This window comes from Antedon bifida, chromosome 3 (assembly GCF_963402885.1).
Source record: "Antedon bifida chromosome 3, ecAntBifi1.1, whole genome shotgun sequence".
NCBI lineage: Eukaryota > Metazoa > Echinodermata > Crinoidea > Comatulida > Antedonidae > Antedon > Antedon bifida.
Genome location: NC_136228.1, coordinates 24,213,961 through 24,241,306, shown reverse-complemented (window position 1 = coordinate 24,241,306; position 27,346 = coordinate 24,213,961). Strand labels below are relative to the sequence as shown.

General features: G+C 32.5%; 1 protein-coding gene across 2 annotated transcripts in view; it reads left to right on the top strand.

Annotated features, from left to right (window-relative positions):
• LOC144838028 (transforming growth factor beta receptor type 3-like) overlaps positions 1-26,464 on the top strand; it is a 35,001-nt gene extending 8,537 nt beyond the window's left edge. Inside the window, exons 4-13 of one of the 2 annotated variants that reach the window (XM_078693374.1) lie at positions 8,948-9,116; positions 11,131-11,444; positions 11,812-11,983; positions 12,210-12,502; positions 13,644-13,838; positions 16,403-16,702; positions 17,011-17,143; positions 17,523-17,573; positions 20,891-20,995; positions 23,611-26,464. In XM_078693374.1, coding sequence (XP_078549500.1) covers positions 8,948-9,116; positions 11,131-11,444; positions 11,812-11,983; positions 12,210-12,502; positions 13,644-13,838; positions 16,403-16,702; positions 17,011-17,143; positions 17,523-17,573; positions 20,891-20,995; positions 23,611-23,837 — 1,959 coding nt within the window. In that variant the 3' untranslated portion in view covers positions 23,838-26,464. The remainder of the gene's footprint in view (positions 1-8,947; positions 9,117-11,130; positions 11,445-11,811; positions 11,984-12,209; positions 12,503-13,643; positions 13,839-16,402; positions 16,703-17,010; positions 17,144-17,522; positions 17,574-20,890; positions 20,996-23,610) is intronic. The other variant, XM_078693375.1, reaches the window with a different exon arrangement.
• Positions 26,465-27,346: the final 882 nt, after the last annotated feature.

Genomic DNA, 27,346 nt, shown 5'->3' with positions numbered 1-27,346 from the left:
ACCTGACAAAAACAACAATTCATATTAGAGCATCAGAGAAAGTACGCAAAGCGCTGTACTACCAAATACATAAACGTATAAAAATAGACTGATATGACGTTACAACTATCGGTATTTAATTATTATCAAAAATGTATAGCTTATTTATCTGCCTATGGAATTTAATAACTTAATACTTGATCATGCTCGAAAAACTGTGCGGTGTGGTGTAAATAGAATATGCAGCAATAACATGTGTGACAATGATTGAAAGTTTTTTACCCTCGTATTAACACACACAAAAGTAGGTAAACGATTAATTCGTTTTGATCACATTTATTTTACTCACAAAATCATGCAAAAAACATCATTATAAATAATACTTCATTCAAAATCTACTGTTTACATCGGAAATTCTTTACTTGATTGATTCTCTTGTATGGCTAGGCCTAGGCTCACGTCGGCGATTTTGTTGCCGGCGTCTGGCGACCTCACATCGGCGTTTACGGCGGCAATGCCGAATGGCGGCGCTAATTTTTTTGGGCTGTGTATCGTTTTGTGATCCAAAATTCATCTTGGTCCAAATAAAGTAAAGCTGTAAAGTTATAATTTTTTTATCTAATTTTTTTTTTTTTCTTCCAAATAAACAAATTCAGTGTCACGTACGGGACATTAATATATTAGCCTTATAACCAAGAAATGCTATCCCCTCATTTTTTTATGCAAGGACATATAGTTTCCATCTTTGATTGAAAAAAATAAATGAATCATGCTGATTAATCATGAATCCTTCTGGTTCACAATCAGCTCTTCGGATACAGGTCCGCCAGTCACCATATCTCGAAGCGTTTCACGGCTATAATACTGTTCACATTACTATTGATAGCGGCGCTACTGGCAACATGATTCGCGAGTCAACCGCACGTTTCCTCGGCGTTCAGATTAAGCCTAGTAATCAATCAGCGCACCAGGCTGATGGTTCGTCACAGTTACAGGTTATGGGTGAGACAAACATCACCTTTACACGTGACAGTAAAGACAGCCTCGTCGTTAAGAACCTTGACGTTGAGCTACTTGCCGGTAGTATCATGGAACAGAATGATATTTAACGACTTAAATAATTGCAAAAAATACACATAAATTGTGATATTTTTTTATGAACAAGAGTTTGATATGTTAAAGATATGTGTTTATAGTATCGTTTTTTATTGAAATTTTAAAATGGATAGGTTAGGCCGTTTTTCACATTCTGAACTTCAAGGCTAAATATCTCAAAAGTTCGGGTTACGACTCTGCGCCACTTTTGTGATGCCAGGCCTCATATATGGCTCTCCGCCTTCAACTTCATTCGAATGCCACTCGATCAGACGAGCTCATGTCCTCCTACTGTAGCACCTCCAGCACGCACTGTGATATGGCCAGGTAGTTACATCAAACTTACACTCCCAAATGACCTCACCAACATTGACAATATTGCTATTGAACCTCTTTTTGACAATCCAACCTTGAAAGCATCTCAACCATCTCACTTTTGGCCTTAACCAAACATCATATCTTTCGTTGCCAGACGGATTCGTATTCCTAATCTGTCGGACGAACCGAAAGTGCTTAAACGGAATGAACAGTTTTGCCAGGCAAGCCCTGTGTTTACACCTAATCCACCTGACCCTCTATCTTCTTCAAACCACATGGACCTCCGAAGCTTAACACAACAGTTCACACTTACAGTACTTCTCGAAATGCATTAAACTGGATCCCGATAGCATTCTTCCTCGCCACATACTCAAACAATTTTCTAGTCTCCACTCGGAGTATGACGAAGTTTTCAACCCTTACTTTAAATAGTGGTTATAATAATGCTGCCGTAGGCCAATTTGTTGCCACCATTAATATGGGGCCAGTTCAACCTCCGCAACGCAAAGGTCGACTTCGAATGTATTGTTGTTCCTTGCGATGTTCTTGAGGGACTACTCACAGCACTTCATTTGCGTTTTGACCATCCTTCATGCCATCAGCTAAAAACTATTGTTCACAGGTATTTCTTCATTAGTTAGTGATAAACTGTTAGCACACCACAGAATAACTATTGAACTTGGAAGAACAAAAAACCCAAGAACCCAATCGCCGAGAAAGCTGTCCATGAAGTGGAAGACGAACTCCTTACACAAGAACTGAATGTTGGGTTAGTCAGCCCAACTATGCTCACGACTACCATTGCTCGCTTAAATTTGATTTGATTTGAATTTATTCGGAAGTACACAAATAAACATTACAATTGGTAAACAAGAACAATTAAAACATACGGTAGTCTTCCATGGATAACCCAAAAAGCCGGTAAATATCATTCCATCTTATTTCCATTGGGGTCCATTACATACATACAAACAATAAAATATTAAACCTGTAAAACAATAAAACATAGCATATAAAAGCATACTGTATAAAATTGATTATTAAAATAATATTTCAAGTCATTCTTTAAAGTCTTACAGTAAGTTAAAATACATCTGTCATTTATTCATTTATGAGACGTTGCTAAATATTCCTTTACTTTAAATTTAAAATCTGTCTTGTTAAAAATGGTTTTTAAAATGTGTGGTAATAGGTTCCATTGTTGTGCTGCTGTTTAGAAGAATGTGTCTTTGATATATGTGTCTGATTTAGACAGGTAGAATGTATGAGAGCTTCTTCTTGTGATATTTTGGATGGTGGATGTCTTGGAGAAGTGTGTGTACATGTCCATCTTCCTTACCAATATGGGACCTATTATCTAGACCTATTATAACTTTATTTTGGACAACTTGAAGTTTTCCCTTAAAGTAACTGGTTAGTCCAGAATACCATGCACAACACGCATAATCAAAGTGACAAAGTATGAGGGCGTTGCTTAAAAGTTTACGATTTGATCTATTAAGATAACAACTTTGTCGATACAAATAATTAAGTCGTGCATAAATTTTTGCAAGTACGTTTTCTACCATGGTTTCACCGCGAAGATCTTCATCCATATAACATCATAAGTATTTAACAGAATGCGTGATAGTTCTTTACCATTATAATATACTTTAAATTCTTCAACATTTTTAACTTTTTTCTTTGGGCCAAAAAGAATAGCCTCAGTTTTATCAACGTGTAGTGACATGAATCAAGGTTGGTACTTAAAGAATTTGCAATATTTTCCGGACTTTTGCCAGAAACTAATAATGCGGTATCATCCGCATATAAGATAGTTTTACAGTTCGTACTAATAGAGATATCATTTATATAGCATGTGAAAAGCAACGGACCGAGTATGCGTCCTTGTGGAACACCGGTATTTATTAAACTTAATTCTCGACTACGTACATGTGGCCTTTCGTCTAGGGAGATGTGGACGCAACGCGACCAGTTTACTACAGTAATGACCAAATTCCTCTGTCAGACAGTCACCTAATTCTATCAAAGCACAAACGTCGTTTAGCCAATCATGCACATGCCGAAAAATGAAAGGCTCCAACGCGTCATTTCCCTATAAGCTCCGATATTGAAGTTGGCGATCTTGTATACGTCTTAGCCGATCGTAGCCAGTCAAAGGCCCGTCATCGCTATCTCGTAACGTCAGTTGATGGCACATGATGCTACATTTGAAATTTTATCGTACGAAGTCAAACGTACAGTACTGAATGCTACAAGGTTCCGTGGTCACCATCTAACCGATTGAAGGACCTGCCGATCACTCATACCAAGTTGATTTATTGCCTACCGGTGCCGACTCTGACTTAGCTCCTGCTACTTATGATGTCCGTCCATCAACTGACCTTCATGACGTCAATATTTTTTCATCAATGTTAGAACACAGACGATCAACTCGCAGTCATCATCTTCCCACTCACTTAAACGATTATGTGTTAGATAAGTGATTGCTATTTTACTTTATTTTGCTTTATTGTTATTTATTGTGCCTATGGGCTTTTTTCCCTTCATTTATTTTGAGGGGAAAAGAGTAAAAAGATTAGGTAGTCACGGCTGTTTATGTCATATACCGCCCTCTGTGTATCGACCTCTCATTGTTTATCACCAATGCGTTACTGTTTGTTTTGTTAATAAAGTTACTCCATTGTTGTACCTCAAGTATCAGTTATTCAGTTGTTGTATCTGTGTGAGTATTGTCTACTAATACCAAGTTGGCGAAGCTGCAATGTATGTCAATCCTATATGCATAAATCAAATCCTGTGCATTGCTCATAACATTGTATTCTTTAAAATTGTCTTGGCCTCCATAATAATCGCCAGAAACATATACAAACACTGACTATCAGGTAGGCACTCCGCTTCATCTTTCTCAGCGGCCAATCCTGTGACCAGGTTTTGAAAGTACAGTATATCTCTACCAATCTTTAATGCAACATGTACAAGAGATAGAAGCACAATTTCTGAGTACTGTTTGTCGGTCTGATGGATTAACATTTTAGAGGTTGAAAAAACTGAAAATCAGTATTTAATTGAGAAACTTTTGAAATATGACTGTGGGATAACCATACACAAAGTACTGTATTAACTAATTCAACATACTGAATCTATACATCAATCAACTTAAACACTAATTCTCTTCTTTACAAGTTAATTACAAAGTAAAGAAATCAAGATCTCTTTTCTCATAATTCTTTTTAATTTTCTCTGTAGATCTACCAAATGCTTTCAAACACACCAAATGATATTTTCCATCGGATGCAATTAGGTCATTAACATCTGCTACTTTAATAATAATCAAAATGAGCATCTTTGAGTTAGTTACTTAATGCAAATGTCATTATAGAACAAAGGCGGTCTTAAGCTCTGTCTACACTATCAAACTTTATGTTTAAAAATGTTAAAAAAAATGTGTTGTGCCCATATATGGACATGATGATGTTATATCACTACCATATTTAGGCACATCACGCTTTTTTATCAAACTAGTTTAATAGAGTAGACAAAGCTTTAGGAATATTTTTGACAAAAATGAGTATGCGCCTACAGTATCTGTTGTATTGAGAAAACTTTGAATGATGCGTCTAGCTCGTGTTGTCTTCTCTTATTTTCTAATCGTTTCATTCTTTCTTGATCAGTGAAATGGCAATAACACTGTTTATGCCATAATATCTTATGAGTAACTTCTGTGGTAAAACTTACTGTATTGAACTCTGTCCACAATGTCATCATCATCGCCGAGGACATCTCTTTCCAGCTGCGTCTTTTACAGTTCTTAAACATTGCTCGCTTGCTTCTCTCAACTCAACTCTCTCTATTTTTATTATTTCTGACAAAATGGACAAACCTATTATAATTCACTTGTCTTGACAATAGTAAAATTAAAATTCTTCTCAGAAATTGAACTTTTTACTTCCTCAACAAATCTTGAGGACGAACAATTTGAATATGCAAATTAAGTTATTCCAAGGTTTCACTTGTAATCAAAAAGTTTGAAATACAGTATCTCAGACCAACACTCAAGATGCTATTTAATTAATAATAATATTTAACTCAGTTTTAACATCTACTGTAACTTTTAGTTTTACAGTTCTGTTCTAAACAATTTGAAACAAAAAATAATTTCATAAGACCAATATTTTCAGAGTTACGGAATTTTATTGATTACTAGTCCAAGGGTTAATAGTTGTAGAATCGGCCATTTTGTGTAAAAGCATGTCATTAGAATAAATATGAATGTATAGTTTCTGAACAATTTGAGCCCTATTTCGTGTCTTTGCGATTATTTGTTACCGAGATATGATAAATCAAGATCAAAGGTCAAAACATGGATGCAAGTCCTATTTCTGACAAAATGTGCCATTAGAGTGGATATAAAAACATATTAAAACTGTTGACAACATAATTAGTTATTTGTGACTAGCGATTTCCAAGATATAGGGTAGATGAAAAATGGCCGCCATTTTTAATTATGCAAATTAGGGACTTAGATAGCTGAATTTTGCTTGGGATCCACCATACTGTATATCCACCGAAATATCCTAAATCCCAACTTCTACCCAAAAAATTCCCCTTGAATCGTTTTCTAGGTAGTTTTTTTAGAAATAGAACCTGTCTACAGCAGCTTGTGTACATTTTTCTCTTAAGTGTAATTGTAATTATAATATATTGAAGGTTATTGATAGTGTTGCCAAGAATATTATCATCTTATTAATAAATGACTGCTGTAGTGGCGCTACAGTGAGTGTGCAATGACTGTACTCTGTATTGTAGTCAGTGGTTAAAGTCAAATTATATTCTGATTGGTATATTTTCGAGCCGCGCTATTACTGTAGGTAGTTATATTCAAGAGGACGGAAGCATTAGAAGCTATACCTACTATGGCTGAAAAATGGGAATTTGGAAACTCGGACTGGGCATGCGCAAACCCCAAAGCACTTCTGGAAGAAGAGAGCCTATGAGATTAATGCAGACAGTAGTCCAGCCCTACGAAATACGAAATACGCCTCTAACGCGGAATATGTACAGTATCTTTTTTTTATGACTTTTAGGACTTAGCTCATTTCAGATATTTACATTGCACAAAATATTTACTACCGATTGCTGAACAAAAATAATAATCATTATTTCTTATATTTATATCAATAAAAAACCATAATTGAATGAAGGAAGAACAATAATTAAAACTGTTACGTCAAAAAGTCTCGCGGTGATTTTGTAAGAAATATTTCTTGTTTATTTATGTTTTATATGTATATATGTATGCAAATAATTATTTATTTTATTTTATTACAGCTGTATTTTAGAATCCCTTTTAATTCAATAGATATATTGTTGATACAGGTCGGATCATATTACATTACACAGTGTGACCTATCTTCGCAATATAAAATGTGGGGAGTATTTTCCGAATTTGTTATTTTCGTCACCGCTAGCCGTGTTGTGATTGGTTGAATCGCTTTCGAAAGCTTCCAAAGATTATGTTGTATGCTCGGAGAATCGTTTTCTAACTGAAATATTGAAATCCAAGCGATAGTCGACCGTGAAAAGTTAAAGTAAAAAGTTTACGTCATGTTTTCAGATAGATTTTCTTATAAAGCATGCATATTTCACACGCAAGTACATTTATTGATTATTTTAGATTCTTACTGTTTAGTTTTTATAATTTTATATTGATGAATAGAAATGCTAGAGCATTTTTCTAGGATGTTATTTTGTGGCGAGACCATATTTCAGCCTTGTGTTTGCGAAAATGATGTTGGGATAGTCCATTTCCGTATAGGGCAACCTTTTACGTTTGACGAATTATTAATAATTCATTTGATTTTTTCATTAAATATATTATAAAATACTTTTCTATAATTCAGAATTCCAATATATTAATAATGGACAAAAAATACGATGAAAACAAAAACATGTTTTCGTTTTCTTCCGTTAGACTACTCACGATGAAAATGGTATTGGCATTGTTTACCTTTTTCGCTGAGCCTAGACTTTTTCGTAAATTCTTATTTTTAGCGATATTTGGAAGTAATAATAGTTATTTTTATAATTACTTTGACATATATATCCAGCACTACTAGGCATTACTGATCTATGTTTACTCGCGTAAATAATTTAAAAAAACATAGTTTTTGGCGAAGTCTATCTATTACTCCCGGCGACTATATGACGTTTTGTCGCGTCGTAGTTCCGTGAATTGGGAAGGCCCAGCCAAGCAGCAGGGCCTAACCGAACTAGGGTAAAGCATTACCAATACTATCGTAATGTTATGTTATTTGTAGTTGGTGTCTATTTGGCTTTTAATTCTTAATTATTATTGCAATATACATTGCTATTTATTTGATTTTAAATAAATTATGATTTATTAATTATTATGATGATTAATATATTTCTGTAGGTTTTTAATCAATAATGGCTGATCCAACTGAAGATTTAAAGCAAACCCACTTTTATTGGGATTTAAGAGACAACTTGGAGAAAGAATAAACCATGAAGACAAAAGCGGGCAGCGGAAAGTTCAAAGAAAAACTTAAATGATTTTATTTATACAAAATCCTGATTTAGTTGTTGGTAAAATAATTGATCACTTTATTTAAAGTGCACAAGCAGAGTAGGTGGTATAGCGGTACAGTCATTTGTTTTTGGTCCAACAATAGTCCCATATTAGAGGTTTAACATTAATTAGTTATGTTATTCAAAGAACTGAAATGGAGATGGGCAGGACACATAGCCAGAAGAGACGACAACAGATGGACGAAGAGATTGAATGAATGGCAGCCGAGGACAGGGAGAAGAAGAAGAGGATGGCAAAAAAGAAGATGGCGTGACGACATAACAACGTACATGGAAACGGCAACATGGGAAAGATCGGCAAGGAACAGAACTAAATGGAAACAGCTGGAGGAGGCCTTCACACAGCAGTGGGTGAAATAGGCTATGAGATGAGATGAGATGAGTTGTTATTTATAGTATTCAACAATTATATAGTAGTTAGGATAGATTATGTTTAAAAATACACAAGTTTTTAGCCAAAATTGTAAAAATATGCTAATTATATGTATATTTTAAATTATTAATTTATTAATTATTAAATTACTATATTATTGAAGTTTAATATGAAAGCTGTACTTCTACAGATTATGCAATAAATGGCAAATGAATATTAACTGTTAGTGTTATTTTATGTACTATTCTCAAAACAAAGTTATACAAAAGAATAACCTTTGACCCCAAGTCCAAAAAGTTCCTAAATTAGTGGTGTAAAATAATGAATATCTCGGCAACCGTAATCACAAGTGGAAACTGAAAATGTAAGCATACGCAAAAGTGTTGAAAATGACCCTGACGACCGCTAAAGCTCGATGATCATCATGAAACTAGGCCTAATCTGCTCAATATCAATTATAATTTAAACAATATCTTTTCACACAATAAATATAAGGATGAATAAAAGAAAAACAAAATGTCTTACAAGCCAATAATCTAATAATGTTTTCCTTCTGTGTAATTTTAACAGGTATCTAGACAAAGTACAGTAAACTCTGCTGCCAAGTTGGATGTAAGAGCAGTAGATGATCTACCAGCTGACCAAGATGATCTTTTGGAATGGGTTGACAAAAAGTATCCAATTGCTACATATGCAAAGATTACCAATGCTAATCACATTAGTATTATGGTTAAGCAAGGTGAAGCATTGCATTATATTAAATTATTTCCTGGAAATTTGTTTTCCACAATAATTAAGAGTGTAATAATTTGTGTATATAGTACCTAATTTTTTTTGAAACAGATATTAATACTATTATACTACTGTAGTTGTTTCTGTTGAGCTGCCTTTTTTTGTTCTGATAGACAGGCACCAATATCAATGAAATGAACCCGATGTATTAATTTTTACTCTTATACTACATTACATATTTGTGTTAAAATTTATGCCTAGCATTATAAACTGTTTGGTCTGTGATGTATCACCTTTGCAATGAGAAACATTAGGCCTAGCCTTTTTTTACAAATCAGTAACTTAAAATATGTAGTAGATTTGACTCGACTATGATTATGATATAAACAGTCTAATTTGACAACATTTAAGATAAATAACAGTTTTAAGGTTCTAATTTTAGGCTATGCCTAGGTGATCAGTGTGAAACCTGCCTAATATCTGTACAACCGTTTAGAATTTAAAAAAAATCTAATCTGGTCTTAAGAAGTATTTTGGTATGGTATTGAATATTTCGTTTCATTTATTAAACAATTTTCTACACAAGATGTAACATGGTAAAAGGCATGTGTAGAAGGAAGCCTAGATAACAAAAAAAAAAACATATCTTTGTATCTTATTGATCTTGAATATCCAATGCCCCATAATATAAGTGACCAGTGGTTTTAAATTTAGCTCATTCTACTTGTGTAGTTGTTTCTCTTTTATACAGTAAGTGCATGTGGATATACAGGTAGGAGGTATGTCATTGGAATTAGATAAATAGTTTCATAGTATGCTATTAGTATTATGTAACATTTCTTTTCCATTTATAAATCTGTTTAGAAACTGAGGGAAAACAATATACAGTATGTTCGATATCAAATCAAACATTGCATGGAAGTACCAAAACAAAAATATAAATAGGCCTCTTAAAAATGAAGTTGTTTTGAGTTAATCCTAACTCTTAGTACCGAATTCCCAAGAGAGAGCGATTTCCCCTCAACCCTATTCTTTTCAGAACAGCATTTTTGTAATACTCCAGGGAGTTGAAATTTTTCAAACAGTAATTTCATCATTTTATCATAAATGTATGAAAATATGTTTCTAAAAACAAATATTCCTTATTAAATTTCCTGTAAAATGATGTATAATGTATATTTTTATGATTTATTTTAAAAAATTATAATTTTCAAATAAAATTTCCAAGAAATTGCTTTAAAAATATCGTATAAAAATGATAATAAAATGATATTTAGAAAACCCTAACAAATAAACAAATATTTATAATACATACCTATAAATGTACATTTACTTGTACAAAAGTAATAATAGGAGAGTTAGATCCGAGTTATTTTATTCAAATCAACCGCCATCGTATAATCTCAGCCTACTGTACAGTAGGCCCAATCAAACCATCCTATCATCATCGTTAGTCTGAGCATGCAAAACTATAAGCAAGTTGCTCAGGCGAGTAAATTCTGACAATGTGCGGGATAGGCCTACAAACAATCTTTATCGCGTTGCACATGTTTCAACAAAGAAGTCAGTATTTCCGCTTGTGTGATTAGATACGGTGAACGTGTAATCCAAATGACATGATTTTGATTAATTAATCAGTTTTAATTGATATTTCCAAAATATTTTGCAATAGCGAAAATTTTTTAGTTGCTATTTTCTTTGCTTTGCTTAAGCGAATGGAAGCTATCCCAGAATCCTCAGACAAGCAGAAGTTAGTGATTGTCGCCCTCAAACACAGAAGGTATGTTTGGTGTGTAACGCCGCCCCAGGGTTGTCAATGATGAGTAACGCCGCCCCTGGTACTAAGAGGGCTAAGTTAAGCCACCAAAAATAATGATTACTATAAATGAAAAATCAGTGGAAGATCCATGGGGTAGCAAATGAAATCATGAACTACTTTTTAATATTAAAATGTTAGTGCACCCACTACTAACTAATATTTACTCTTATTACTTACTGATTGTTCTCATATTATCCTACAGAAATGCATGATGATCAAAATAGTACATGTGTTGTATCAAATGATTGGAAACAGAGTGAAGTCTCAGCATTGTTTGTGGAAGAAATACCAATTGAAGGCTGTATTCTGCCTCAAAATATGAAGCAGGTTGAAAAAGAAGTTTATGTTATTGAACATACACAACATGAAGAAGAAACGTCTACAGTTACTGTGAATCTGCGAACTGTTCGCCAAGACACTTTTCAACATGATATTATACTGATATTGAAGTCAAATGATCCGTCTGTAATATGGGAGGTTCGTGGGTCTTCAATCGCAGGAAGTATTGCGATCCAGGTAATTTATTTTTGTATTGTTTAAATTACATATATATTCTTTTTGGCTTTGCCTCGAGAACAAAGGTTTTATCCATGGGTCCGTTTATACAACAAGCTATTACACGCATATTCAACACGCCTAGCCACAGATCGCTATATGTCGACAACGCTAGTATAGGAACCAATTTGGTAACCATTTACACGTTGCCGCTGTACATCAAGGATATGCGAAAAGCACTGTGGGTAGCACAGTTGTTAACGATGTGTATTCTAAACAGCAAGCTTTTTCCCAACACATTAAATCACATGCATTTAGTATGGGGATATATTAGACATGTTTACTAAGTATAGATGTTTATTGTATTTTAATATATAATTGCTTATAGAGTAATGGGAAGGTTAATTGTCAAGATGATGTATTTGAAAGTGTGAGGACAAATCTAACATTTCTGGATCATTCTGGAGAAGATCTGATTCAAGATTTAGAGAAGCAGTATGGTGGTCTTGTTCAGTATCTAGTTGTTCACACAGCTAACAGAGTTGAAGTTACTCTTGAAGGTTAGAACAATGGTGGTTTTTGAAATTTAATTTACAATTTTGTTAGCTCATCTACAAGGTGAGAAAATATCCACAAAACATTTTTTCCACACAGGTGAAAACCTGTCACCACAGATGTGAAAACATGTACCCCTCAAAGGTGAAAACATGTCATCGACAAAGGTGAAAATATGTTGCCTACACATTTAAAAACATAAAAGTAAAGTTTTTTAAACTTGTTTTTTAGCACCTGATGTTCCAAGACCACCTAACTTTTTGATTCAAGATTCATCATTTGTCTTAAAAGGAACCAACTTTTTGGAACATATCATACATACGCAGTGCAACTCTACTAGTATGCTTATCGCCGTTTCACTGAGCACGCTTAGAAAGTATAGCATGTCTACAAATGATTTCCACTTACGTGACTCTGGTTGCAATGCTACCATGAATGATACACACATGATTTTTAAGTCTGATGTAGGGAAGTGTGGTATGCAGATCAAAAGTTCACAGAAAGAAACGGTTTATGTTAATGAGGTTGGTTTGTTTAAAGACAGTTTCCATACATTTTTTCGATCTAATTTAAGGTCACAAACTGCATTTTATGTAAAATTGAATAGGCCTACTTTGTTGTCGTTTAAAAATGTTTAAAATAAGTCAATTCTAATCATTTAAGCGGCCCGCTATAAATTCTGTGATGCACCCACATTTGGTGCGATATCATGAAGGGAAAACAATGAATGAACTGAATCATAACTTCATAACTTCTCCGATTTATTTTGACGGATTCTGCCTTAAAAAAAAATTAATTCAGCAACAAGACCAAGCAAGCGTATGATATGTTTTTTACCAGCCAGACTTTAAAAAAGTAAATAAGCTAGGCCTAAGCAGAGAGCGTAATTTATTTCTATAGCCAATCACAGTCAAGGATTAACAAATTCTTGTTAGAAATTTCATCAACCTAACACCTTAATAAAACCAATTTTCATTGGCTAGATTAAAAAAAATAAATTATGGTACAGTAGCTGATATATTTTCGAACAAATAGGTACCAAACATGACATGATTTGGGTTAGCGGTTTGTTTACAAAAGCGCTGTAAAGAAAGTTGATTTTTGAGTGAACAAAAATACAATTTCCTAATGATTTTCAATGGAAACGACTTAAATAATTGCAAAATACACATACTTGTGATATTTTTTTATCAACAAGACTTTGATATGTTAAAGATAAGTGTTTATAGTATCGTTTTTTATTGAAATTTTAAAATGGATAGGTTAGGCCGTTTTTCACATTCTGAACTTCAAGGCTAAATATCTCAAAGGTTTGGGTTGCGACTCTGCAGTTTTTTAATTTCTTTAGTCAAAGTTTTACAAAATTTAAAGAGCGCGCACCACGCTTCTACGTGCCAAATTGTCTTCCAAATCTGGGAATTTCACCAATGCTACACTGTATATAGATATACATTATTCTATATGGCATAATAGACACAACTCAGCACTATAAGCGTATAATTTATCAGGTCATAGGATGGCATACATCAACATTTTTTTATCGTATGTTAAACGTACATGCATGTTTTAAAAAATTTAATTTAATTTTCAGTAAAATGATAAAAATGATCACCTATAATTCGTCAAAGTGACGAATTAAATTCTAGTTTTATTACATTTTTGTAGGTTCATTACACTCCAGAATCTAAAGAAATCGACACTGGTAATGAAGAATTGGGTTCTGGGTCGCTTCCTGATGATGAAGATGACAGTGATGGACATCGTGCATCCATCTCTGAAGTTCGATGTCGTTATCCTGTTAGTGGATTATCTAAATCTTCTGAAAGCTATCAAGATTCATCTGGCCCTATTATCTACAAGGTAATTACATCTCAACTAGAGCAGTGGGAAAGCCAGTCGACAAATCGTGTCAAATTTCAACTCGGAGAGGGCGCCCTACTTTTCTAATTTAGTTCAAAATTGCTAAATTTGAGGGTGTTAAAAAAACACAATATTTGTAAATTTATCTGATTATCGGAAAAATATTAATAGTGCAATATATTTATAAATGGTTTTATTTTATTGTCATGTAAAATTAAACGATAATCTGTAATTTAACGACAACAGTGCAAGTGCACACATAATATACCAGAAAGAAACACATCCACAAAAAATTATTGTTTTTCAAATTCAGATTTATTTGATCTTACAGAAACTTAGGGCACTGATAGAAATTTTTAACAAATAAACATTTTATACAAAGACACAACAATTTTATTTACCAAAATAAGTAATCACGGTAACACGGTAAACTAGAACAGCACTCTGAGAGTGCATACCTCCGCCTACTGTAAAATTCCACTACATAAGATTTCTCCGGAAGATATATATATAACAGTATATAATTTTTAAATTTGTGTTATTGCTGTGTGTGATTAGGCTAATTTCACTACAACCATGTTAATGCGAGGTTTGGTGTAATGGTTATGTATCCAGCATTTCACAGTTGAGTTCCTGGTTTAATTCCTGCCAAGGACCTTTTTTTCATCATCCTTATTTTTTTAAATAATTTATTTATTATTTTTTAGATTATTATATATATTTATTTAGTATAATTCCCTTATAAATAGAAATGTTGGGTTTTTCTGGCCCATTAAATATTAGTGCATTACGTTCTTATCAGCTGATTTTGATCATCTCCCTAATGAAATAAACAATTAGACATATGCTGGTATTAAAAAAATGCTGCAAATAGCAACAGAATAACATTCATTATATTTTCAGTTGACTAACAATAGAACAATTATTAATTTTGAAAATTGTAAGAAAAAAAAATCAAAGGGGTGCGGTATGTTCCCTATAGTATAATGGACGAGCCTGTCAAAACACAGTACCAGATCTCGTCGTTTGAAAATTGTCTCCTGTCTTTTAACACTAGCACTCAGGTCTGAAAATAATACTAAAAAGTGGTCCAGGATTGAGATCCTTGTCCAGATGGCCTCCAAAATGGAGTGGTCCTTGACCACATATCTATCTGTGTTTTCAATTTGGTAAAGATCTGGCAATAACTTTTGAGTATTCCTGCTAACCAACAATCAGACACACATGATTGACTACATAACTTCCTTGGCAGGGGTAACAAACAAATTTATTATATAAAGAATTTGTGATGCCACAAAAGTGGTTTGATGAAACCATGCATTTAGCATTTATTCATAAAAAACATAGTTTTAGCAAGAAATTTAAATTTGATTTTTTGTTTGCATTCGCACAATTTGTTTGTAAAGCTAGGCAATTGTGATTAATTACAATCTTAAAGACACCTTCCCTACGTTTTTTAGATCTAATTTAAGATCACAAACTATATTTAATGTAAAAATAATACTATATGGTCATATTGCGATAACTTTTTTCGTCTTTAAATGGTTAAAAATGTGAAAAATAAGTCGATTCTAATAATTATAGCGGCCCGCTATAAATCCCAAAATGCATTGCGCGCGGATTGATATTTTTGTTTTTCTTCTGTAATTCACCCATTTTTTTCGATCGATCGTGAGGCCAAAACAAATGGAAGACTCCTAACTTTTCAGAGAAAATACCCCAATTTGTATCAACGGAGTCTGGCAAAAACAGAAAGACAATTAATGCAGCAACTAAACAACGTCAGGCTAGGTATATAGCTAGCGTACGATGTTCGTACGTTACCGATGTTTACCAGCTAGGCCTACAAAACTAAGCCTAGCTAGGCTAGGCCTAAGACCGCCCACGAGAGGTCAGTCGCCGCGAGCTACTTAGGTAGTGCATAGTTTGTCACTTTTTATCATAATTTACAATAAAACGTACATTTAAGACAAGGAATGACCTGGTTTAATGTTTTAAAAGTAATATATATGTATTATTTTTACAAAACGTCACAAATTGTAGGGAAGGTGTCTAATTAATTAGTGAAGATGCAAAATCTATTTGAGTCTGTTTACTCTGTTGTGTCACTTCATGACACCACTATCGTGTCGAGTGGCCAAGTAATTAAACCATATCTATACAATCAGTCCTGATGTTAGAATAAGTCTTCTGAGATAAGGACTTAAAACTAGAGGTCCAGTGTACATATCTGGCTAAAGTTCATCTTTAGGAAGAGTAGGGCTACCGCGGTGTACTAGTCCATTCAGCCCTCTGACAGACGAATGGGTGCCATTTGGTGGCAGCACTCGACACGAAGGACCCTTAGGGGAGAAGAAAGTTATTGTATGTGTTGTCCACACCACCTGTGCGCAATTCAGATCAGTTCGGCTGCAAGCCACAGGTGATTCCCTGACATTTACATTTATTTACCCCACATTCACTATTTGGTGAGTATTGAACATGACATTTAATCATGATACCTATAATAGCATGTTGCATAAATGCTGTAATTAGCAAATCATAGTACATCTGGTATCTTGTAGGTTTGCACAGGACCAAAGTGCCCTAAGGTAGCACTCCAGTTTAGTGTGGCAACTGCAAACAGCGATTCTAACCTTCTAGCAACAGTTCGAAGCTGCTCTGTGTCGTCATTGAATGGAAATGTGAAGGATTATTATATAATTGAGAATGGATGTTCTCCCACTGACCTTGTAGATATTACTAGAGAAGTGAATGAGACAGTAACAATAAATTCATTGAGCATAGTTGAATCAACAGAGGTGTATGAGGTCACCTGTAAGGTTGCTATTTGTAGTCCAGTCAAAACAGAAAAGCATTCTCAGGTTTTGTATTTGTTTTCACTTTAGTACAGTATAGCTAAGCCCTGTTCTATGCATAATATAATTAAAAGTTATATTTTTCCATTGTTTTTATGTTGTTTTAATCTCTTTTAAGAAGTATAAAACGTTTTACACCCTTGTTTATGGAGTAAAATAAAATAATATTTATTGGCAGGATATTCAACATTGAATTTTCAAATCTATTGTTTGAATATTAATATTGATATGCTGTCTATAACTAGTACAAAACATTGAATTTTTTCATAATAAATGACATCCAATTAGCTTGCATATGTATTATATTTTGACAGTGTCCTAACAGAAAGACTACCATGCCATGTACATTACAAGGACCAGTAGAGAAAGACTTCGGGAAGACTTACTCAATATATTTTGAACCTAACTTGATTCATGGAAATTTGGAATCAGAAACGCATGAAAAAAGTAATTATTATGTTATAACTGAATATGGAGTTTGTATTAGTTTAGTCTGTATATATTTATTTTTTATATTTTAAAACTTTTACTACCATCATTGGGAAAGACAATCTCTGTGAATGTAGGTAAAAACTGCAGTGTTTTTGTACAACATAGGTTAGAGGAATATACAGCCAAGTTCAAAGGTCATAAGAATAATAACACTGATTTCAATGGTAACCCTATTTAGTTGGTCTCAACCTTACCAGAGTCCCTAAGTTTGTAGTGGTTGTGGTTTAATTTTGATCCATACCTGTAATAATATTAATATTAATGCAGAATAAGAATTAGTAATATTTGTGACAAATGCTAATGTGTAATTTTTAGAAACTATTTCATTTCTCAGCTAATGAGTTCAAAGATGTCACGACTCCTACAGAGAGCCCTGCAACTATTGGTAAGTTGGCTTTTGCTGAAAGAAATACTTTGTGTATAGTAGGGGCTTTAAGCACAAACATACATCTTTGATTGAAGAAGAATATATATACTTTGCATGGGCAAGCCGCAAGTATAATAAAAGCGCACTCTGATAAAAGTACTTTGACAAATATTAAAACAAAACAAATTGTATTTACGGCGGCCATTGATTTTGTTATACACTATCCCTTCACTTTGAAATATATGTAGACTAAAAAATGAAAGCAATACTGGATATGGAACTTTATACTTTACTTTTGACTGTTCAGACTTTGCGAAAATAAAAGACGCTAAAGAAAATTGTGCTTTGTGAATTAGATGATGCGCGTAAACACTAACGAAAGTATAAAATGGCAAACTGTATTATTTTGGCTTTTTTTTCGTGGTATATTAATTATTTGATACATACGGAAACACTAATTGTTAAGTTATTTTCATGTTCACCAATATATAAACCATTTGGAATCGTTTTGTTTGTGTGTGTTCATGTTTCTTCATTTACATTTTATTTTTATTTCAATGGTTTTGATATTTTCTGCCTTAATAATAATTTGCATGTTAAGTATAAAAGCGCAATACTGGATATGGGATATGAAAGTGACAACGTGCATGAGAGGTGCACATTGAAGTATGTCAATCAGTTGGCAGATTAAAACATTTTAATGATCAAATATGAATATGAAATATAAAATAATAAAACTACAGCTGCTTTAAAAAAGTGGTTTTTTTTTTCGGTTTTTTTTGGGTGTTGATATTTTGTGGAAACACGACACCCATTTGGATTCGTTTTATTTTATTTTATTATTTTTTTTTTTTTCGTTCATTATACATTGTTTTTCATGGTTTTTTATATTTTGCATTTTTTTTTTGTGAGGTTTCATATCCTTTTTGCTAGTTTTGTAATTACATTGTGGTCTAGTTTTGATTTTTAGCTTTAACGCGGTGATACTTAATAATTACACATGTCATGGATTGAACTCGAATGTACTAAGCATTGATATCAATGGTTCTACTCACTGAGCCAAACCGTGATTTACGTTCATTCTGTTCAAACAAAAGTTGTAATTAATTAAAACGTCAACGACGCGATCATTCGATACGGTTGACTAAAGACTGTTTTTATAGCGGCCCGGCATGGTATTTGTAGATCCGGCCATGGCGGTACACAACAGAGGAGGTTGCATAGTTTATACAGTGATGTAACATGGTCACTGAGACGTCAAATTACTGCTATTTTTTGCCCTTTTTAGTGTTTATCCTTAAAATTAAAGAAAGTGACATAGCCTATCGTGTGCGGCCCATCAATAAACATCAGTGTGCTAAATGTGAGCACGTCCTGTTCAGCGGTTTTGGAGGAGATACGTAAAATACGCGAAAAATTTAGTAGCATTAATATATAGATAATGAAATTAAACCCACTAAAACAACATTCCCGTGTACGTTTTTTGTGCTTAGATGTTGACCCTTTTGACCCGAAGTTTGTGTCATGAATTTGATTGATATCTAGCAAGCGGTTATGGATGATTGGAAATGCAAATTCACAGAATGACACATTGATGATCCCAATAGAAACTAGAATTTAATTCCTCAATTTGATGAATTATAGTTGATTTTATAATTTTACTGACATTAAATTTTACAAAACATGCACATACGTTAAAATATGATTGCATTATAATATTGATTATGCCATCCTATGACCTGATGCATACTGGTGTCATATAGAATATGTACAGTATACTGTATCTATATACAGTGTAGCATAGGTGAAATTACGGGACCCACATCATTCTAATTTTTGGATATGATGACGTTATCAAAATAAACTTTTTTTGGAACATCCGATAGGCTTAATTTTTATATGAATTCATATCTATATTTCATCAGTTTTCATAATAAACATCACACTCACCTTTAATTCTGAAGAGCTGTAAGATATTCAAATATACGCTGAAGGTGAAATTACATGACCTATGTTATTCAAGTTTTTAGGCGTGATTTTGATCATCAAAATGAAAATATCACCTCGTGAGAAAGATAATTAATTGAGCAAGCACATTTAAGGGAAAACCGGGTCCAAATAAACAAAATACGCTCGGTTGAATGTGATAATCTACGACAAAAGAGAAGAAAAAAACCTAATTTTTTAATTCAAGTGGCCATTTGGTGACGTCACAATATTTTATTAAATGTGTCCATGAATTCATATCTACAACTCAATGGCTTCCAGAATAAGTTAAAAAAAATTGGGGGGTCACCGTGCATTCTGAAGAGTTATTTTAATTTTAAAAAGGCCCTATTTTTTACAATTTTCAGTACTTTTGTTCAATTTATGTGTGTATTTTGTCATTTTTAACGTGCTCATATAGCACTATTTCAAGTCGGAATTGACTCAAATACGGTAAATGTACTAAAGAAGGTTAGTAGAATGCAATTTGTACAAAAAATCTTATTTTTACGTTTCCTAACTTGTTTTTGCGCAGTCATTTTTTTAAACACACAAATGGCCTAATTCGCGCTCAAAATTGATAAAAATGTAATTTAAGTATTTTAAATTTTTAATGCGTAATTTATACACATGACCCTGTGTATGCGTACATTTTTAATTTTTTACCCTTGACCTGAAGTTTATGTATAGTGAATTTGATTGATATGTATATGACGAGTTTATAAAGATATGATTGATAATTTGATTTCACAAAATGATGTCACGTATGAATGAACATGCTGAAAAGCTTATTAGGAATAAGTTAAATTATTTGAAAAATATTGTGAAATTGTGGTGACTTTTTGAGATAAAGTGTACAGAAAGAAACAAAGAAGAAGAAAAAGAATAAAGATTTCATACAATAACAATAGGCGATCATGTTATTCTAAATGATCACCTAATAAGCTACTAATATTTTTGGGCTATCCTGAAAAATCTTCTATAAATGTATCATCTGTAATGTCAGTAGTTAATGTTATCACTTTTATGTATTTGTTATGATGATTTTCCAAATAAATTCAAATCAAAGTTATGACGCCGCAATTGAGTGATCATGCTCAAAGCTTCTTATGGCCAGTTTTTATTATGGGAATCACAAAATTATTCTACGGCAGTTACATTTTTTACTGCAATTGGTGATGATTCATGATCCAACGCAAGTCGTGATACGCTAGGAAATATTGAATCATAATTTTTCAAAGTTTCTCATTTATATATTGAGCTAGTGTTTATCATTTTTATTTAGCTTTTTGCTTATTTTATTTTGTCAAATTTTAAGTGTGCCTTATGGTTTGTGGTTCTCTTTACAGTGATAAATGGCTTGACTACTATTCAAGTTGTTGGTATAGCATTTGCTGCATTTCTTATGGGAATATTCTTTGTTGCTGCTATATGGTATATTCATATGCATACAGGTATTGTATACAAACTATCCTTTTAGATTTCTGGTATCGATGCCTTGAATTAATATGTTACATAGAAAAACCAAACACTCTTTTGCCTGTGTAAATAATAATATTATTCTATTAAATAAAAAAAATGTCAAAGGGCAAAAACACACCCAAACGTGTTTACTATTGTTATTATCTGCAATCTGCCCAAACGCATTTGAGAAAAGCTGTTTGTAAGCTGGCCGTTTGAGGCTGATACTGATTTCAAGGGCAAAAAACATGTGCTCCACACAGTATCTGGGAAGCTTGAGTCAAGCATTATTTTGTAAACAACATCGTGAAAATGGTCTATACTGAAACACACATGAAATTTGAATAAAATAAATTTAATTAATTTTAAACAGACAATTGATTTAATTTATGTAAAAATTGATTGACAATTGGGTTTGTTGACGCATCGAGTGGGAAAAACATGTGCTCCACATGGTACGTCTTGGAAGCTTGAGCAGTAGTACTACGGTAGGAACATTTTTTTACCTGTCGTAACCTAGTCGCAGCCTACACACAAGATATGGACAATTTTAGTTTGTAATTTTAACAACTAGATTTTATTCTTCGATATTTCTACCATTTATTGTGGAATGATGATTAAATGTGTAGAACAACATTAAATATTTGGGTTGTAGGCTTGAGAAGAAAACTAAAATTCTAAAAATTAAATTCTGCACATCATACGAATTAAGTGTGTGATCTGATGGTCTGATTCAATAATGGCACAAACACGTTTCAGATAGAAAACAATGTTTTTTTTGTTCATGATACCTAAGACCCAAGACCTAAGATTACCAATAGTTCCCTTTTGTGAAATCCATCTATTTAAATCATTTTTGTGTGAAAATTACGTTCATTTCTCAATATATTTTGTCACCGTCAATACAAATAAAATGTTAATGTTGATTTTGTAGAGTTTTGTTACATTTAAGAATAAAATCGACAAATTCATCGTATCCCCCTTAGGACGCCCTGTTACAACCGCTAAAAAGAAAACGCCAGCTAATGTCGAAACAACCACTAATGTAGTAAAACCTCCAGCTAATGTAGAAAAACCTACAGCTTAAGTAAAAATAAATCAACACCAGCTAATGTAGAAACGGTCAACAGCTTATGTAGTAACGAAAATTGCCTCCCAGCTTATGTAATTATTATCGCCAGCTAATGTAAAAAAAATGTTATATATTTTACAAAAATGTCTAAATCATGTGCAAATGCATCGATCTTTATTTAGCTATCTGTCTGTCCACCTCTCGTATGCAACGAGAGAAAGTTCTTTTGTAGACGTTTCTAGGCCTAGCTTAGTTAGGCTTAGTTTTAAAGAGCGGTAACATACGAACATCGTACTCTACCAATAGGCCTAGCCTGACATCGTCTCGTTGCTGAATTAATTGTCTTTCATTTTTTGGCAGAATTGGGGAAGACCTAGTATTTTCGCTGAAAAGTTGTTCTTTTATTTGTTTACCCTTCCATGCGATCGGTCGAAGTGGGTGCATCACATCACAATATGAAAATATCAATCCGTGCGCGATGCATGTTTTGATTTTTCATGGCAAAAAATTTCTATTGATCATACATTCCAATAATTATCAATCTATAGTTCCCCTGTGTTTCAATTTTATTTGTGTTACATGATCTTGTTAAAAATAAGCACTTTCTTATCATCAGTGGGGGATAGTTCAAATTGCACATTAAAATTACTATTCTTTTGTATACAAATGTTGTAAATAGAGAGGCATTTTTAAAATACTATGAAAAATAAACTGTGTGGTAAAAAAAAATTTTTTTCAGATGGCACTTAATATAGGTAATAAAACTTGAAATTATGTTTCTGGTGTTTTTATTCAATTTTTCAGATTTTTATTTTCATGCTATAGCAAAAATTATCCACCGTATACCCACCATCTTTTTTTCACTTGCTAGGGAGTCACCAGACATGATGTTAAACTACCTAACTACTGAAAAAAGTCAGATTTTTATAGCAGAATATTTCCAAATTTTGTATTTTACTATTTTAAGGGAAATTAATGTTTTTTTTTGTCATGATATATGTTGCACATATTTGATTTATGTACAATTAACCAAATATTATATTTAAAATTCATGCCTGTACCTGAGCTTTAAAACAAATGAATCACTACATACATAGTGTAGTCAACAGAAGAGGTTATTGTGCACTGCTTGGAAATATTTTTTTAATTGGTCCCACTAGACTATGCGTGTCCCATATATATTTTATGCAAATTAGTGCTGCCATCATACAAAAACTATAAATACTAATGATAACCTAACCAATTTGATTTCCTGACCCATGTTTTCATGGTCAAGGATCATTTAAGACCATTCATGGGATGATAAGATGTGTCAATAACCATTTAGGTGGCAAGACATTACAATGAAGACTAGATTGAGGAATTAGGTGAGGAAATAACCTGAAATCACAATTTAAAGGTCAAATTTACCCATTAAAAGTGCGACTCATACATCAAACTATACGGTAGTATAAAATAAGCTGGGGATTGACATTTTTTAATTTTCTGTGTTTGAGCAACATAAACCTTATTTCAAATTAAAATTTACTATTATAGCAATTCCAAGAACAAATCAAGAGCAGTCATCTTCAAGCCAACCACCTCCCTACCAACCAACATCAAATGGATATGCAGGTTACAGACAGGTACCAACCAGTGGTGTTAATGGTTATACTGCAGCAGCAGGCAATCATGGGCACATGAATGGATTTGGACCAACTATCAACCCAAATGGAATTCCAATGAATGGTATGATGAACAGTGCTGATCTAGCTATGGTTTGAAATGCTCATGTGGTTGTAACATACACTAAAAAGGCAGCTTTGTGCTCCAAACCAACACAATTATTAAATGGACATTTCAGGTTTAACTCTCAGGAACAGTAAATTAAATTTTCTACTGCTCACTTCGCACCTGGTAAACAAATTATGACCAACATGTTTGCTAAAGCAGTATGGTTACCAAAATATTATTAGTAATTACTGTATTAGGCAATTATTTTATCTTGGGAAGAACCATTTTGGAACAATCTTGTAATGCAAGAGTGTTTATATTTATAATAGAATTATTCAATAATATCAGGGATAAAATGTATAATTATACTCTGATTTAAGAGGCAGTCTCATGTCTGTCTATGTTTTTGACAAAGTGTTTACACCTTAAAATCACCTCAATTATTAACTAATGCAGATATTGATAAACAAAATAGTTGTATAAAAAAATATACAGTATTTAATTGGACAGATGTTGGTGATTTTAATCAATTCATCTTTTAAAATAGATATTTAAAAAATAGCAACATCTATTTAATAATCAAGTGAAATTTGTACGGGTAGTAATATTAAGAAATCGAAAATTTCAAAAATATGTCTGATTAAGAATATCATAAAAGGAAGTAATGTAAATATTGTAAAACTTTTGGAATTTTTTTTTTTCATTTATTTATTTATTACTTTGTTGTGGCAGGGTTATTTAATATGTGCTGCCATGTATATGCACCTTGGATTTTGTTCTATCAAACTTACAGAGACCCAAGCCTATTGGCTAGAGGTAGATTTTCAATGCACATTATTTGCATAATTTAATTGTTACTATCAGTTCACAATGTGGATTTTGATCATTTCAGATTCTAATTTGCATTTAATGTTTTTCATAAATTGCATAATATATATAGTATGGAAAACATTTGAACAATAATTGTCGCATACACAATGATATTTTAAGTGATTTTTTGAAAACAATTTATAAACATATCTTTGATGAAAGGTAAAGTTATTAACATACTTGCAAAGATTATTTAAAATGTAGATAACATCCAACTGACAATTAGCAATGGAATAGTAATATAAAATGCAGAAAATATCTCTTTAGATTGAAGAGGATCAGGGTTACTATCTGGGAAGGCTTTAGAAGTCAATTAAAATGTAACAGGAAAGTTTCTACCTCAATATCTCTTAAATGCATGTGATGCGTTTCTCGTGATACCGATGACAAGATAATATAAGCAGAAACTCCACAACCAGAATTGTTGCACCAAACATTCAAAATATAATTGCCTAGTTGTGCTATTTTTCAGTAGGCATATTTGGTAGTAGTTAACAAATATGATTGCTATCTTCATAATTATGCATTGTTGAATTATTTTGTATTGCCTGTTATCTGTGTTGTGAGTGTAATAAATATACTGTATCGGTTTTCACATTTCTAATACCAACTTCAGGCCTCGGCAAATCATTTTTTGGTATAGGTTTTTCATCTAAACCCATTACAGGTATTAAAAAATATAAAATCAAATATTTTAGATTCATGTGTTTATCTAAAATAAATGAGTGTACAATATATTTCTAGCAATTAAAGGCAAATAAATGTTTGTTTGCCTTTGTACAAAGCAATGTGAGAATGCATTACATTATATTCATGTACTGTATTTATCTGTTAGTGACTAACATAGTAGCAATGTATGTAGTGATTATTAATGTTATACTTAATGACTTAAATAATAAACCTTGGCTATTTTAAACATTTATTTGTTTACATAATGACATGTACTACAGTTATACAGTATATAAAAGTAGGTCTAACAATTTATATTTAAGCAAATTTTTAAAAATGTGTTAATATCAAGTCCTAATTGCAGAGGTTGTTTTGTGACATGTTTTTATGAATGTTTTGCATAGCGCTATTTCAAATAGGTTTCAATCATATGATTCCTATCCAACTGAAGTGCCAATGTATATAACACATAATGTTAATCCTTTGTCCGATACCAGTCAATAAGCTTGAAGTTTGGACTTAACATAAAATCTACCTCGGTGACCATGGTGAATTTCAGCTTTGACTTAGGGTAGGGTTAAGCTTGTTATAGACAAAATTGTACAGTATTTGTTTTTGTTAAAATCCAAAATACTAACACAATTGTCATGCTCAAGGAGTTGTTATAAGTCTGTCAATATTTGTCATAGAAAATTTCTCTTAAATAGTTAATCATTTTTAAAATAAATATGAATAAGCTTTTTTTTTAAATTTATTTTTAAAAGAACATCACTTTCTGAAATATATTACTGGTGATCAATTAGAAACCCAATTCATTTTTCTTTGTGAGTTTTGTTACTCTAGGTTTTATGGTAAAGATGTGTAAAAACATAGAGGCCACTATTACAATGAAAGCATGGATTACAGTCCTGAGTAATGTTGACCTTATTACCTCAGTTATTTCATGGAGGTATAACCTCCATGGTTATTTGTTCATTGCTGAAGAATACTATGTGTATGTATAAAGGTCAATATCCAGATTTTAAGTACAGTACAATTATTTGATTTAGGATACAGATGTACTGTAGTAGGGTTTTTTTAATTTTAAGTATTGTTCTCTTTCAATTATTATTCTGGTATAAATGCTATTTGTGTTTTAGTTTTGTGTTTTGAATAATTCATTGTTTTAATTGTATCTAGGCCTAATTGTACTTGTAGTGTTTATTCTTCATTGTAAATAAACCTTTATATCAAATTAAGCAAAGAAAGATGATCACTGTAACTATTGACTGCATATTAATAGTAATTGTTTAATACTATCAGTTATCCTGATGATGAAGTGATATGTTTTGATTCTTCAGCATAGCTTTATGTTTGAGGTGCTGAATATTTCAGTCTGTTCTGTTTCTCTTTTTTTTTTTTTCAATAAGTGGAGTCAAACTGTTATATTACCACAAAATAAATCCTGTATTTGAACAAAATAGGCTAGAAGAGCAAATATCAAAAGGGTGCTTTGACCAAAATATTTTTTCTTCAGATCATATATTATGCTATTATGTTTATATATATTATCTGGTGAAAATTGTTCAAATTTTATGACTGGGCTGCAACGATACTAACTATCTCTGTGTATGCTACAACTTCGAACCATGAAGCATCTGTTATTTGGTTATCCGCAACTTAGTTGCGGATAATTGGTTATCCGCAACTTAGTTGCGGATAACCCTTGTGATTGTAAATATCTTTTTTTTCATCTTCATCATCTTCTTTGTTATTCTTCTTTCTTTCCCGGAATTTTGTTCGCAGCGTATCTCTAATTATGGTCAACATAAGATTGCATAACTTTGTCATAAGATTGACCTGTAGCTGTAGATGTGCAAGAAATTTCGTTATATGACGTTAGAGTCGCGCAGCGTAAGTTACGTGCGATTTTATGAATTTTAATGATTGATCATAGATTATAAACCAAAAGTCATTTTGGCAAAAGGCATTTAAAATTTCAAAATGCGCAATATTAATTTCTAATCAACTTTCTACGCTG